Below are 11,303 nucleotides of genomic sequence, written 5' to 3'. Positions count from 1 at the left end.
ATGTACAAATGTGCTTTACACAATTGATGTGTGTATGGATTGTGATGAGTTGTATGAGCCCCTAATAAAATGATTTAAAAAAAAAAATTCCTTAACTGGTCTACTTGCTTCTATCTACAGTCTCCGCTTCCTGCCAAAGTGATCTGGTTGAAACAGGCCGCCCTGTTAGCCCTCTGCTCAAACCTCCGCCAAGGCGCTCGTTCTCCCTGGGAATGGTTTCGCCAATGTCTTCATAGCAGCTGGTGATGCGCCCACATTCCTCCTCTCCCGTCCTCGGCTTGTCTCCTCCCGCACTGCCCTCACTGCCCTCCACGTTCCTACCTCAAGGACTTTGCAATCACATTTCCTCGGCCTGGGGTTCTTTCTCTGTAGATGATGCCTGGCTCGTCTTACTTATAAGGTATTGCTCACATGACCTTTTCTCAGTCTCTCATGATGAACCCATTTCAACTCTCAATGCCCCCCCCACCCCAGCCCTCATAACCACTCACTAAGCACTTGCCATCCATTCTGTCTCCCGTGAGTACACGTATGTCAGTGTAGAACTGCCCACCTTAGGGCTTGCACTGGCCCCCCAGGCCTTCCCTCTGAGGCCCCTAGGGAGAGATCTGAACCTCCAATGTCCCAGTGAGTAGCAGAGCACGGAACTGTTTGGCCTGTCTAGGAACACCTTCTTGTAGCTGGCCTCACTTTACAGAGCACGGATCACCCACCGTAGCACACACCGGCTTGTTGTGCTTCTCGTCTGTCTCCCCACCGGAACATACGCTCCTGAAAGGCAGGAACGTGTCCCATTTTGTAAAGTCAAGTACTCCTAGGGCTTACGACTGTCCTAGGAGCCCAATAAACCCTCGGGGCTTGGGGTGTGGGTGTGAATAACATTGTTCCTATTTCACTACACTTGCATACAAGCAGGACCACCTTCTCCCTCATAGACCGAAGCTCCCCGAAGACCAATCTGACTCACAGGGACCCTGTAGGACAGAGTGCTTTGTAGCGTCCCAAGACCGTAAGCGTGTATGGGGGCTGACCGCGTCCTTTCTCTTCGATGGAGCAGCCGGTGAGCGAACCACCTACTCTGTGGTTAGCAGTTCAGCTCTTCACCCACTATATCACCAGGGCTCCCGGTGAAGATACAGTGGCTGTGCTAGAACTGATGTCGTGGAGACAACAGCCCATGATGCAGAATCAAAATCGGAGAACGAAATGGCGTGGGGACGCAAGCCAGTGCCCCCAGGCGAGCAAAGCGCTTCGTGGCAGAAACGGAATCTGCTACACTGGGCAACCAGGAGCTCCTGGAAGGTGCTAGTCATTGACTGCCAAACAATAAACACATTTCAGGAGCACGGTTGGTGGAGCTCTACTCTCTGGGACCTCTGACCTGTGGCACTGTGGTCTCCAGGCTGTAGTGCTTATTCAGGAACTTCAGGAGCTTCTGGGAGGGCCGATCAATAGCCAGCTGGTGTGGTTCCACTCGCTCTTTCTGCAAGGGACAGGAGGCTCAGGGTAGAAGGTGTGGGGATGTAGAGGCAGGGAGAGCCATGGAAAGGAATAGGGGGACATGGAGGGAGGGGCTAGGCAGGACTTCTGGAAGGACTCAAGCCAAAGGGGCCTTGGTTCTTCATTATGGATGGAAATCATGCTAGGTCAAGCGGAGATGCAGCGAACAGGAGGCAGGCCCTCAACAAGATGGGTCGACACAGTGGCTGCAACAGTGGGTTTGGGCCTGGGAACACTCGTGGATGGCGCAGGACCGGGCAGGGTCTCCTTGTGCTGTGCAGGGGGCCACTGAGAGGGAATCGATTCAACAGCCGCCCCCCACCCACCACATAGATGGACCCTGGGACCGAGATCAGTGACACCTGCAACATGTGTTGGAAGAGTTCTCGCCCATGGCCGTGACGTTGAAGTGATTCGTGGATATAGAAGTCCAAGATACAGAGTGGTTCTACTTCATTGTGAGCCTCGCGGTCGTCCTAACGGGTAAAGCACAATACACATGTTTTAGGGCCCAGGCAGCTTGGCCGCTTCCCAACCCCCAATATGTTTGTCTTCAGGAATCAAAGCTTACCAGAACAAAGAGTTTCTTGTATCCAACTTTGAGAAATCCAGCAATGGCACCTTTTACAGCCCTGTAGGAGGGGGACAAGCTAGTAGCAGTTGCTTGGGAGAGGCTGAATGAAACAAGGGGGGTTGGGGGTGGGGGGGCGAGGAGGGAATTAGGTATAGAACAGAAGAGTGTGTAGCACTCACGGTCGGGCTGAAGTGTCTTTGAGCACATACATGACATGACGGTTACTCTGCATCCGCGATGCACTGGTGATGGGGGAAGGAAGGTGCTGAGCCTGCCAAGAGGATGGGATTTCTGCAAGTGATTGCCAAAGGACCTCAGACTCAGACGCCCGGCCATCGAGTAGACTGTGCCTCACAGGGGGCCCTACAGGGTGGAGAGCCACCCCCGGGGGCTCCGGAGACTATCAAAACCTTGATGGGAGGAGAAAGCCTTGCCTCTCCCCCACGGAGCACCTGGTGGTTTCAATCTGCTAACCTCAAGGTTGGGAGCCCAAGGCTAACCCACTATGCCACCGGGGCTCCTGCCAAAGAACTTAGGGCCTCCTTTGTCCCCCCAAGACCCCCAGCCCCACCCCAGTTCCAGCCTCCCCAGTACCTTGGCAGATGCCCTGCCCAGCTCGTCAACAACGGTCATGATCTGGTGCTGCAGGTCCGTTCTAGAGAGAGAGAGTCAGTCAGGTCTGGTCAGCGTCCTGGCTCATCTCGGACGGACGCAACGGCTGCCCCGTTTGGCGCTGAGGCTGCCACCCCACCTCCTCGGGCCCCCACACTTTTGCCACACCTCCTTTCAGTGTGGTACTACCCCTCCTCCCTAGAGCTGAACTGGGGGAAGCCGGGAGGGCTGGCCAACCACATCCTCGGGTGGCATCACACACTGGGCAAAGGGGTGAAAGGTGGGCGATTCGGGCCCCATACACCCTGAAGGCGAGGGCAAATGTCACCCTGAGAGCGGCCCGGGGCGCGACGGGCGGTAAGAGGGGCGTGGTCCCTGGGCCGGAGGAAGGGGTCGTGGGGCAGGCCTGAGGGGTCACCGGGCCGGCGTTGCAGTTCCAGGCCGGCGGGCCGGGGGCCGCAGGTGCTGGTCCAGCACCGTGATCCGCTCCGGGAACAGGGCGTCCACATCGAACGGGAACTCCATAGCCCATTGTGCGTGGCCAGCGCCGCCCCACCCAACGTCACTTCCGCCCTGCCCCCCAAACTATTTCCCAGGTCTCAGCACCCGCCCCCACCCTTTGCCAGCCAGTCCTGGAGACCCCGGTCCTCACCACGCCCACCGCCCCCTTAGCAAGGCCGCCGCCCGGAGCAGTGGATGCCGTAGCGATACATCTTCCCCTGGTTTGTCAACATGCTAACCCTTTGCCCTCCGTGTACATGGACAATGGGAGCAGGGGACCACAGTCCTTGGAGCAGCATGCCAGGTGTCCAGGCCAGGCTGCCCCTGGACCCTGAAGAGGTCCCAGTGAGGCGGTGTGGCAGCCTCCTCCCCCACAGGCCACCGCATTCCTTTACACACGGGAGAAACCACCAAGCCCCCCATCCTCGATGGCATTCATCTGCAGGCGGCTCAAAGGCAGACAGGGACAGGAGAGACAAACAGCTTTATTATAGGGAAGCTGAGCAGGCAGTCTGCCAGCAACAGAATGCTCGACCCAGTTCTTCACCATGGAGAAGCCCCTCCTCCAGTCTTGGGGGCATCTCATCCCTTCAACACCCCCCCCCCTTCCTCTGGCCCAGGGCCTGCCACTGGCCACAAAGCAGCCACCACTGTTCAGGGGACACGGTCCCAGTCTCAGAGCCTCCCCTTAGTCAACTGCAGCTTCTAGGGAGCACTCTGGGGTTCCATCTGCTCCGTGGAGGCGGCTTCGGTCGGAGCTGGGGGGGGCACTTGGGGCATTGTCTCAGGCGGGGGGCCAGTCTCTTCTCTGAGATAGCCCTGGTAGAGCCGGCGCAGGCGGGAGAGTTCTCTCTCTGGAGGCTGTTGCCAGTGGTACCACGGGTACCAGGGGTCTCCTGAAACCAGGGTGGGGGCTGGTGGAGTAGCACTCACAGCTCCGTGAGAAGTACTGAAATCCAGGTCACGGGGTTCAACCTGGGGAATGTTGGAACGGAGGAGACCTAGAGGAAATAAGAAGAGGCGGTGAGGGGAGGAGGAGACAGGGAATAAGAAAACTGACATATGAAGAGGGCCCAAAGGGCAACTGTGATTTGAAAGGGCCTGAGCTGCCTGCCAAGCTGTGAAGCCCCGCACCGGGGCCATGAAACGGGAGCTCCCATTATCTTGTCCCAGGTTCGTGCAAAGGTGCCACTGAGCCCAGGGCCAACGTTTCATGAAGAGCCTCCTATGGTCTCGTTCTGGCCTTAGGGTCCACCCAAACCAAACTCACTGCCACTGAGTCGATTCAGCCGCGTAGTGACCGACAGGACAGGGTGAGACCACCCCTGTGAGCTTCTGAGGCCGGGACCTTTATGGGAGTAGAAGTCTTGTTTCTCTCCCGTGGACGCAGCTGGTGGTTTCGAACTGCTGACGTGCAGTTAGCAGCCCAATGAGTAATTCACTAGGGTACTGCCACCAGATCTCCTGGCCTTGGGATTAGTAAGAGGGCAGAGAAGGGAAAGAAAAGAGGAAGAGCACGGGGGCAAGGGCATGACCTACTGCAGTGCAGTGAACTACTTAATATAGCTCGTGTACATTCTGGATGCCCTGGTGGCGTAGTAGTTATCAGCTGGAGTTGCGCTGCTAATCACAAAGTCAGTGGATCGAAACCAACAGTCACTCCACAAGAGAAAGTTGGGGCTTTCCACTCCCGGACACAGTTACCGTCTCGGAAACTCACAGGAGCAGTCCTATAGGGTTGCTATGAGTCAGTATTAACTCCATGGTATCATCTCTGTGACTATCCCCAAATGGGTGGGACTGTGCAAGATAACCAAGGGGATTGGATTCCTTGCTAATGACCCAATTAAGCTTCGTGAGGCCTGTTTGGAGAGGAGACCATGAAAACAAGGTGTGCGGCACACTACTGAGTAGACAGGTCAGTTTTTGCTATCCCACTAGGCTTAAAATGAGCTGTCTCAGAAGCAGGCAGGGGCACATCACTACAATCAAGGAAGACGAAGCAGGAATGGACCTGAATCTCAGCACTATGAGCCTCCCAGACTTGGGAGAAGATGAGAGGCAGCAGAACCAGGAGGCAGCACTGGCCCACAAGTGAAAGAACTGAGCACCTTCACACTGAGGCTTACTGGGGGAGTATGGTGTTTCTGGGCACTTACTAGAGGAGATACAGAGCTTTTAACTTGCCCAAGCAGGCTGCAGGCCAGGCCGAAGAGGCCAGAGAGCCCAAGGGTCCAGAAAGAGACTTGCCTGCAAACATGGCCGAGAAGGGACTGTATCCCAAGCCCTTCTTGATTCTAAATGATAACCCATTTCTTTCTTAATAAATCCCACAATTGTAAATATTGCTGTGAGTTGTGTGTGACCACGGCCATGAGGCACTGACGTCAGTAGGGGGTGGAGTGCCATGGAAGGGCAGCTGTACCAGGATTGGTAAAAAGGTAGGAGTGCGTGTCCAAGGAGATGTATTGGATCTCCACTTCATAGATGTACATCTTTGGCTCTTGATCTCGATTCTCTCTGGCTCTCGTGATGGCAGAGATCAGACATCTCTGCCATGCCATGCTTGTGCACAGGCAGGGACTCAGGAGAAGGGGCAATGACGATGGAGTGAACAATGAGTCCGTCCTGAGTAAGTGGGAGTATTTTTATCCACCCTCCGGCCTGAAGTCAGTGTTTCCACCTACCAGAAACATTCTGCACGGCGCTTCTCATGCTTACCATGATCCCGGGCTTTCTGGATGGCCTGGGTCAGCATCTTGTGTTGTTTCATACAGACCCCTGCAGGGAGAAGAAAGACAAAACTTGGCACTGGTTCTGTAAGACACAGTCAACCAAAGGCTAGAGCTACGATGACAGAGGGACAGAGTTAGAAAACCTGGCTTTCCCCAGTGACTTCATTTCTGTGAGCCCTCCAGGAGGCTCTGTGCCCCTACCTGCCAAATGAAGAGGCTCTTAACTCCTAGAGTGAGAATGAAGATTGTGGAGGGCCGAGACACCGGAGAAGGGTGACTAGGTGTTACGGATTGAATTGTGTTCCCCTCCCCTGCCACATACACGTTCTAAATCCTAATCTCCGCTGCGGTATTTATAATCCCATTTGAGAATGAGTTGCCATTATTATGTTGAGGTGGGCTTAGGTTGGGTCTATTAAGTGGCTTCAAAAAGTTGGCAGAAGAATAAATGAAGGCAATGGGATTTTCCCATAAACTCTTTGAAGGCCTTTGCATCTCTTTTGAGATAGAAAAGAAACCCAACAATGGAGCAGAGATGAGGGGAGCAAGATCCCAAGGCCAGTGAAGACTGCCCAGGTGCCAACGCTCAGGTCAAGGGCATCCTCCAGAGCTGACCGAGAGCCGTCACTAGAGCAGGGAGGCAACGGCTGGAAAAGGCACCTACTCACGCAACTTTTGTGACAACAGGACTAGGTTCCTAAGGCACTGAGCCTGCCATGTTAAGGAGGTTCTCGGGGCGGCCGCAGAACACAGTTTAAAGGGAAAGTGTGGTTCACTGGGGGCCAGCTTGGACAAATGCATAAATATTCAATTATGAAAGACAAGCTTCCAGACTAGGAAAGGGAAACTGAGACAGCAGCGAGAAGCCTTTCAACCTTTCACAGCTTGACTCAAAGCTCCCTCTTCAGAAACAGTGACTACATAAACCCCAAAGACCACACAGTCACTCCCATACACCACAGACTCAGATTACTCTTGGCACATTTTCTTGGGCAGAGGTTGGCAAAGTTTTCTGCAGAGGGTCAGATAGCAAATGTGTTCGGCTCTCTAAGCCCTACCATGTCTGTCTCACCCCCTCCCCTCTGACTGTAACCTGGAAGTAGGTGTACACAGTCCCACCAGACCCAGTAGGGAGTCATTGGTGGGGCTCACAAGGACGATGGCTAAAGGAGCTGTGTGAGAAAATGCACTGCACTGGGTGAAAGGAGGCAGCAGACATGTAAAACATGAAAGTAGAGAGAATGTATACATTATCAAGGGCTCACGAAGGTGGGAGGGTAGGGGAAGGAGGGAAAAAGAGGAGCTGATATCAAAAGCTCAAGTAGAAAGAAAATGTTTTGGAAATGATGATGGCAACATATGTCCATTGTGTGCTTGACACAATGGATGGATGGATGGATTGTTCTAAGAGCTGTAAGAACCCTCAATAAAACGATTAAAAAAATAAAATAATTTAAAAAGTAAAATAAAATGGAAAAAAATTCACTGCTCTGCAGCAGAGAAGTGAGAATGACTTTAGTACAATATAATTTTATTTACCAAAATAGACAATGACTGGTTTTGGCCTTGGGGGGGGGGGGGGGTTTCCATCCACAATCTTAGTTGTTTAGCCAAGATTCCCATAAAGTTCAATCACACTTTTTAAACTCCAAATGAGTCACTAAGCAAATTCCTGATGTCTGACTGCTAACGCATTCTAAGACACAGTCCTGTGGTCCTCTATGGGGCACGCTGTACTAACCTGTGTATGGAGCATGGAAGATGATGCCCGTATGGGCACACACAAACTGTTCCAAGAGCTTCACGTTCTGTCAAGGGGAGGAGAGATTGAGAGGGAGGGAGAGCAGCAAGACCATTAGACAGGCAGTAATGGCCTCCAGACCCCCATGGACCTTAACCCCTCGGCCTTTCTCCCGGCATTAGTCCGCTTTCACGCACCACTTTTTGCCCATCAACTTGCTGAACCCGCTCTTGAAAACACCAACAAACTCCTCTTCTTTTGGTCTTCCAACCATTTCACGTGCACACCCTGTATTCCGCTACTGAGACGCAGAGGATTCTCTTCCACAAGAGTAAAGTTTGTTTGGGGTGTGTCTGTGTATGTGTTTTGATTTGGCTTTTAATCATCTGCATTTTTTTCCTTTGTGCCTGGAAAGAAACTGTGATTGATTCTGGTTGTTTGATTAATTTTGTGTGTGTGTTTTTAATTGGGAGCTCTCACAGATGTATTAAGTTTTCATAGTTAAATCACATCAAGAGTAGTTTTAAAGTCAGCCCTTTAGGCCAAAAAAAAAAAAAATCCAAGTCAAACTTGGAAATCCCTGAAATTACTCAAAGATAAATTATAAATTGTCATCTCTATGCCTAGGTTTATAATCGTACTTGGGACGAGCTTTCTGATGTTAAAGAAACAAGAATGACATAGGTGTATCAGGAAACGATCTCGAGATCTGAAGGTGCCGGCCCCAGCCCACAGAGGAGAGGTAAAACAGATGCCACGACCCTGAATCTCTCCAAGGGACCAAAACCCATGTGTCTAGGGCTTTCCTCCGCAGTCATTTGGGAGAACGCCTTCTCCCCAGTGCTCCAAAAGCAGACCTTCTAGCCTCTTCAACTGTGAGAAAACCATTGTTTGTTAAGGACTTACTGGATTTCTGTTGCAGCAGCATTACCTAGCTAGGACTCCACTGAACAGTGACATCATAATAGACCATCAGTCCATTATACTTGCTAATAAATGCCATGAGCCTCTTGGGCACTGTTCTGGTATGACAGGCAAGCAACATTTTGGCCTGCACGTTGACACTGTAAATTTTATAGAAAAGGCAGGATGAAAGTGGCTGTGCTCCTATCACCAGAAACAAAATGAACTGCAGGGCCATCAGATAAAGGAGTATGGGGGCAGCTCTTTAACAGAGCAAGCAAAACACCAAAGTCCCATTCTTCTGGAGTTGATTCCAACTAAGGCCCACCCCAAAGCAGAGACAAACTGGCCTATCAATCTTCCAAGGGTCTTCACTGATAACCTTTCGGGCAGCTGAGCACCAAGGGGGGCTCCTCTTAACATTCAAAGCAACTCCAAACCCTTATCCTGGAGAAAAGATCTCTGGATCCACCTTACCCGAAAGTCAACATGCAACTTGTGATCTCGGCAGATCGGGCAAGGGTTCCCAGCAACTTTAGTTCCACGCTGTAGAGAGAAGAAATGGGTAGGTGAGGATGTTCAGAGCCCCATCAGAAAGAATGCTGCTACCTCGGCTTCTGTCCCCACTCCCCAGCCCTCTCCAAGAAACTCACAATGCACATCTTCCGAGTCTTCTGTGGCGGTATGCCACCTTTGTGGTTGCGGCGGTAGTCGGCCCACACAGGGCGAGCACCATAGCGGCTCTGGTATTCTATGATGAGAAACAGCAAGGGTTATTTCTAGGAAACAAAGAGGTCACAGACCGCACCTGACTTTCCCTTCCGTCTTTAGAAATAAATACCTTCTGAATCCAGGTATTTCCAGGGTTCATTCTCATAAGGCGAGACGGGAGCCGGGGGCAAAGACTCTTCATCAGGGGGGGCTTTGGTGCAGAGTGTCTGGAGAGAAACCTATAAAGGAAGTACAAGCACATGAGTTCAAGAATAGGCTCAGTGTTTCACTTCCTGTATTTTGGAAAGGAGTGCATACCCATTGTGTTCATGGAATACATATATGTAAAGCAGTCATTTCCCCCCAGCATCCTCTGTTTAATCTGAATAGTTCAGATAAAATCATAGTATTTACTACAAACTGTGGACATGCTCACACAGAGACCAGGCCAGCAATAAATTAGTACTACGCAAAAAAGTAGTCATTATGTTGGAATGAAATCGTACAACCAGCTATTCTCCCTATCTTCAAATCGGATCCAGGAAGAGAAGCGAGGATAACTAGGACAGGTGGACTAGAAGACCACCTTAATTTGAGAAACGCTTTAAAAACCTGGCACACCTAAGACAGTCAACGACTTTGGGAAAATGAATTGAAGCTGGTGGGAAGAGGGAAGGGGTGAATGGCTAGGCTCTTGGAAGTAGGATATCTGGGTGGGAGGGGACTCACATGACAGGTGAGTCCCCAACACAATCCAACCCCAAGTCACTGAGTTGCCCAGCCTCATAAAAATGGGGACAACATTCCAAGAGAAAGAACAAAGGAGTCCTAACGCGGGTCTTAAAAGCTCCCAAGCCTGTTATTAACTCTAGGGTGGCCCCATCTCTTCACTCTTCACTACCACCTTAGGGAGTGGCACCTGGGCAAGCCTTTCCATCTGACCGTGCCCCCACCAAGAACTTCCAAGTTGGTGAGTACCTTAGGCTGGAGGGAACCCTCAATCCAAAAAAACCTTATGAACCTTTCAAGGGACTGTGAAAAATTCAGTTGGGAAACTGGTCACCCTGGTCGTGAGCACGCATCCTGGATAAATGGGAAATGGACGAGGTGGTCCTCAAAATAGCAGAGACTTAAGACACCATTCGCAGAAGTGATGGAGCCGAAGGGTCGATTCCAAACCGTAGCTTTCGAAGAGAAACGATGACTTGGGGGGTGGGCGCTCTCTAACCCTGGCTCTTTGGCCTCGTTTGGGGGTTGCAAATGGCCGTGCTATTGCAGTGCGGGGAGGCGGTGACGAGGAACTGTCGCCTAGAGCACGTGGGACAGTCTCTCCCTCAACCTCCTGCATTTCGGGCAGTAGAAGGACGACCTACAGACGTAACGCACGTTAGGATTGCACAAAGTGCGCCCCGAGGAGTTACCTGAACTCCATAGGCACTCCGGAAAGGTAAAAAGCTGGCAACCCGCCTCGGCAGCGCATTCAGTAAGGAGGCCGCCATGCTGACGAACGTCCGGGGCCAGGCCGCGCGGCCAGGCGAGCGCGCAAACTCCCAGACGCCCAGAGTTGAAAGTCAAGGACGCGCCCGCAGCGCCGCAGGGGGCCGCGTGCTGACGTCAAGGCGGAAACGTCAAACAGGCGGGGCGGGGCGGGGTTAGCCAATTTGAAGTGCGTCACAATCGAACCCAGCCTTAAAACTGAGCGCTCTCGAAACGAGTCGCGACGACTTACCGACTTCATCCTTGGAGTTGGCTTCCCGATCAATTTTGAAGGCGATTTTGGCCGCGACCTTGTCCGTGCGCATGCGCTGAGTCCGTTCCACCAATCCAGGGTGAGGCTGACTCGCCGGGGGCGGAAGTGGTGGAAGTAGGGAAGAGGCGGGGCTATCCTCTCCGGTCACGCGCACGCACGAGGGGGGGCGTCCATGGAGAAGGCGGAAGAAGGAGCGAGGTGGGCGACGGGGCTGAGCGAAGGCGGGGGGAGCGTAGCCAATCAGGTGCCGAGTGCCCTTTCGCGTTGGCCAATGAG

The 11,303-nt window shown here is 52.5% G+C and overlaps 2 protein-coding genes across 7 annotated transcripts in view; both read right to left on the bottom strand.

Annotated features, from left to right (window-relative positions):
* Positions 1-3,211, bottom strand: part of ATAT1 (alpha tubulin acetyltransferase 1) — a 17,496-nt gene extending 14,285 nt beyond the window's left edge. For all 6 annotated transcript variants that reach the window (XM_045292604.1, XM_004711668.2, XM_045292605.1 and 3 more), the window contains exons 1-6: positions 3,105-3,211; positions 2,669-2,729; positions 2,254-2,345; positions 2,072-2,132; positions 1,863-1,976; positions 1,382-1,483 (exon numbers count right to left, since the gene is read on the bottom strand). In XM_045292604.1, the coding sequence (XP_045148539.1) occupies positions 1,382-1,483; positions 1,863-1,976; positions 2,072-2,132; positions 2,254-2,345; positions 2,669-2,729; positions 3,105-3,211 (537 nt within the window). The remainder of the gene's footprint in view (positions 1-1,381; positions 1,484-1,862; positions 1,977-2,071; positions 2,133-2,253; positions 2,346-2,668; positions 2,730-3,104) is intronic.
* A 443-nt stretch (positions 3,212-3,654) lies between these two features.
* MRPS18B (mitochondrial ribosomal protein S18B) lies at positions 3,655-10,812 on the bottom strand. The gene is made up of 7 exons (XM_004711776.2): positions 10,699-10,812; positions 9,408-9,516; positions 9,220-9,317; positions 9,044-9,112; positions 7,664-7,730; positions 5,909-5,968; positions 3,655-4,188 (listed from the first exon to the last, which is right to left on the bottom strand). Exons 1-7 carry the CDS (start codon positions 10,774-10,776, stop codon positions 3,893-3,895), a joined length of 777 nt encoding a protein of 258 aa, XP_004711833.1. The 5' UTR covers positions 10,777-10,812; the 3' UTR covers positions 3,655-3,892.
* Between the last annotated feature and the right edge of the window lie 491 nt (positions 10,813-11,303).

Source organism: Echinops telfairi, unplaced genomic scaffold, assembly GCF_000313985.2.
Source record: "Echinops telfairi isolate 266 unplaced genomic scaffold, ASM31398v2 ScPeMD7_655;HRSCAF=1070, whole genome shotgun sequence".
Taxonomy (NCBI): domain Eukaryota; kingdom Metazoa; phylum Chordata; class Mammalia; order Afrosoricida; family Tenrecidae; genus Echinops; species Echinops telfairi.
This window is presented reverse-complemented; position numbering and strand designations above follow the sequence as displayed.

Excerpts from the sequence above, each read along its gene's own strand:
- MRPS18B (XM_004711776.2), bottom strand. The coding sequence starts at position 10,776 with ATGGCGGCCTCCTTACTGAATGCGCTGCCGAGGCGGGTTGCCAGCTTT. Across the intron at positions 9,318-9,407 it reads GAAATACCTGGATTCAGAAG|AATACCAGAGCCGCTATGGT; the intron begins GTATTTATTTCT and ends TTCTCATCATAG. Across the intron at positions 7,731-9,043 it reads AGTTGCATGTTGACTTTCGG|AACGTGAAGCTCTTGGAACA; the intron begins GTAAGGTGGATC and ends TCCCCTTGACAG.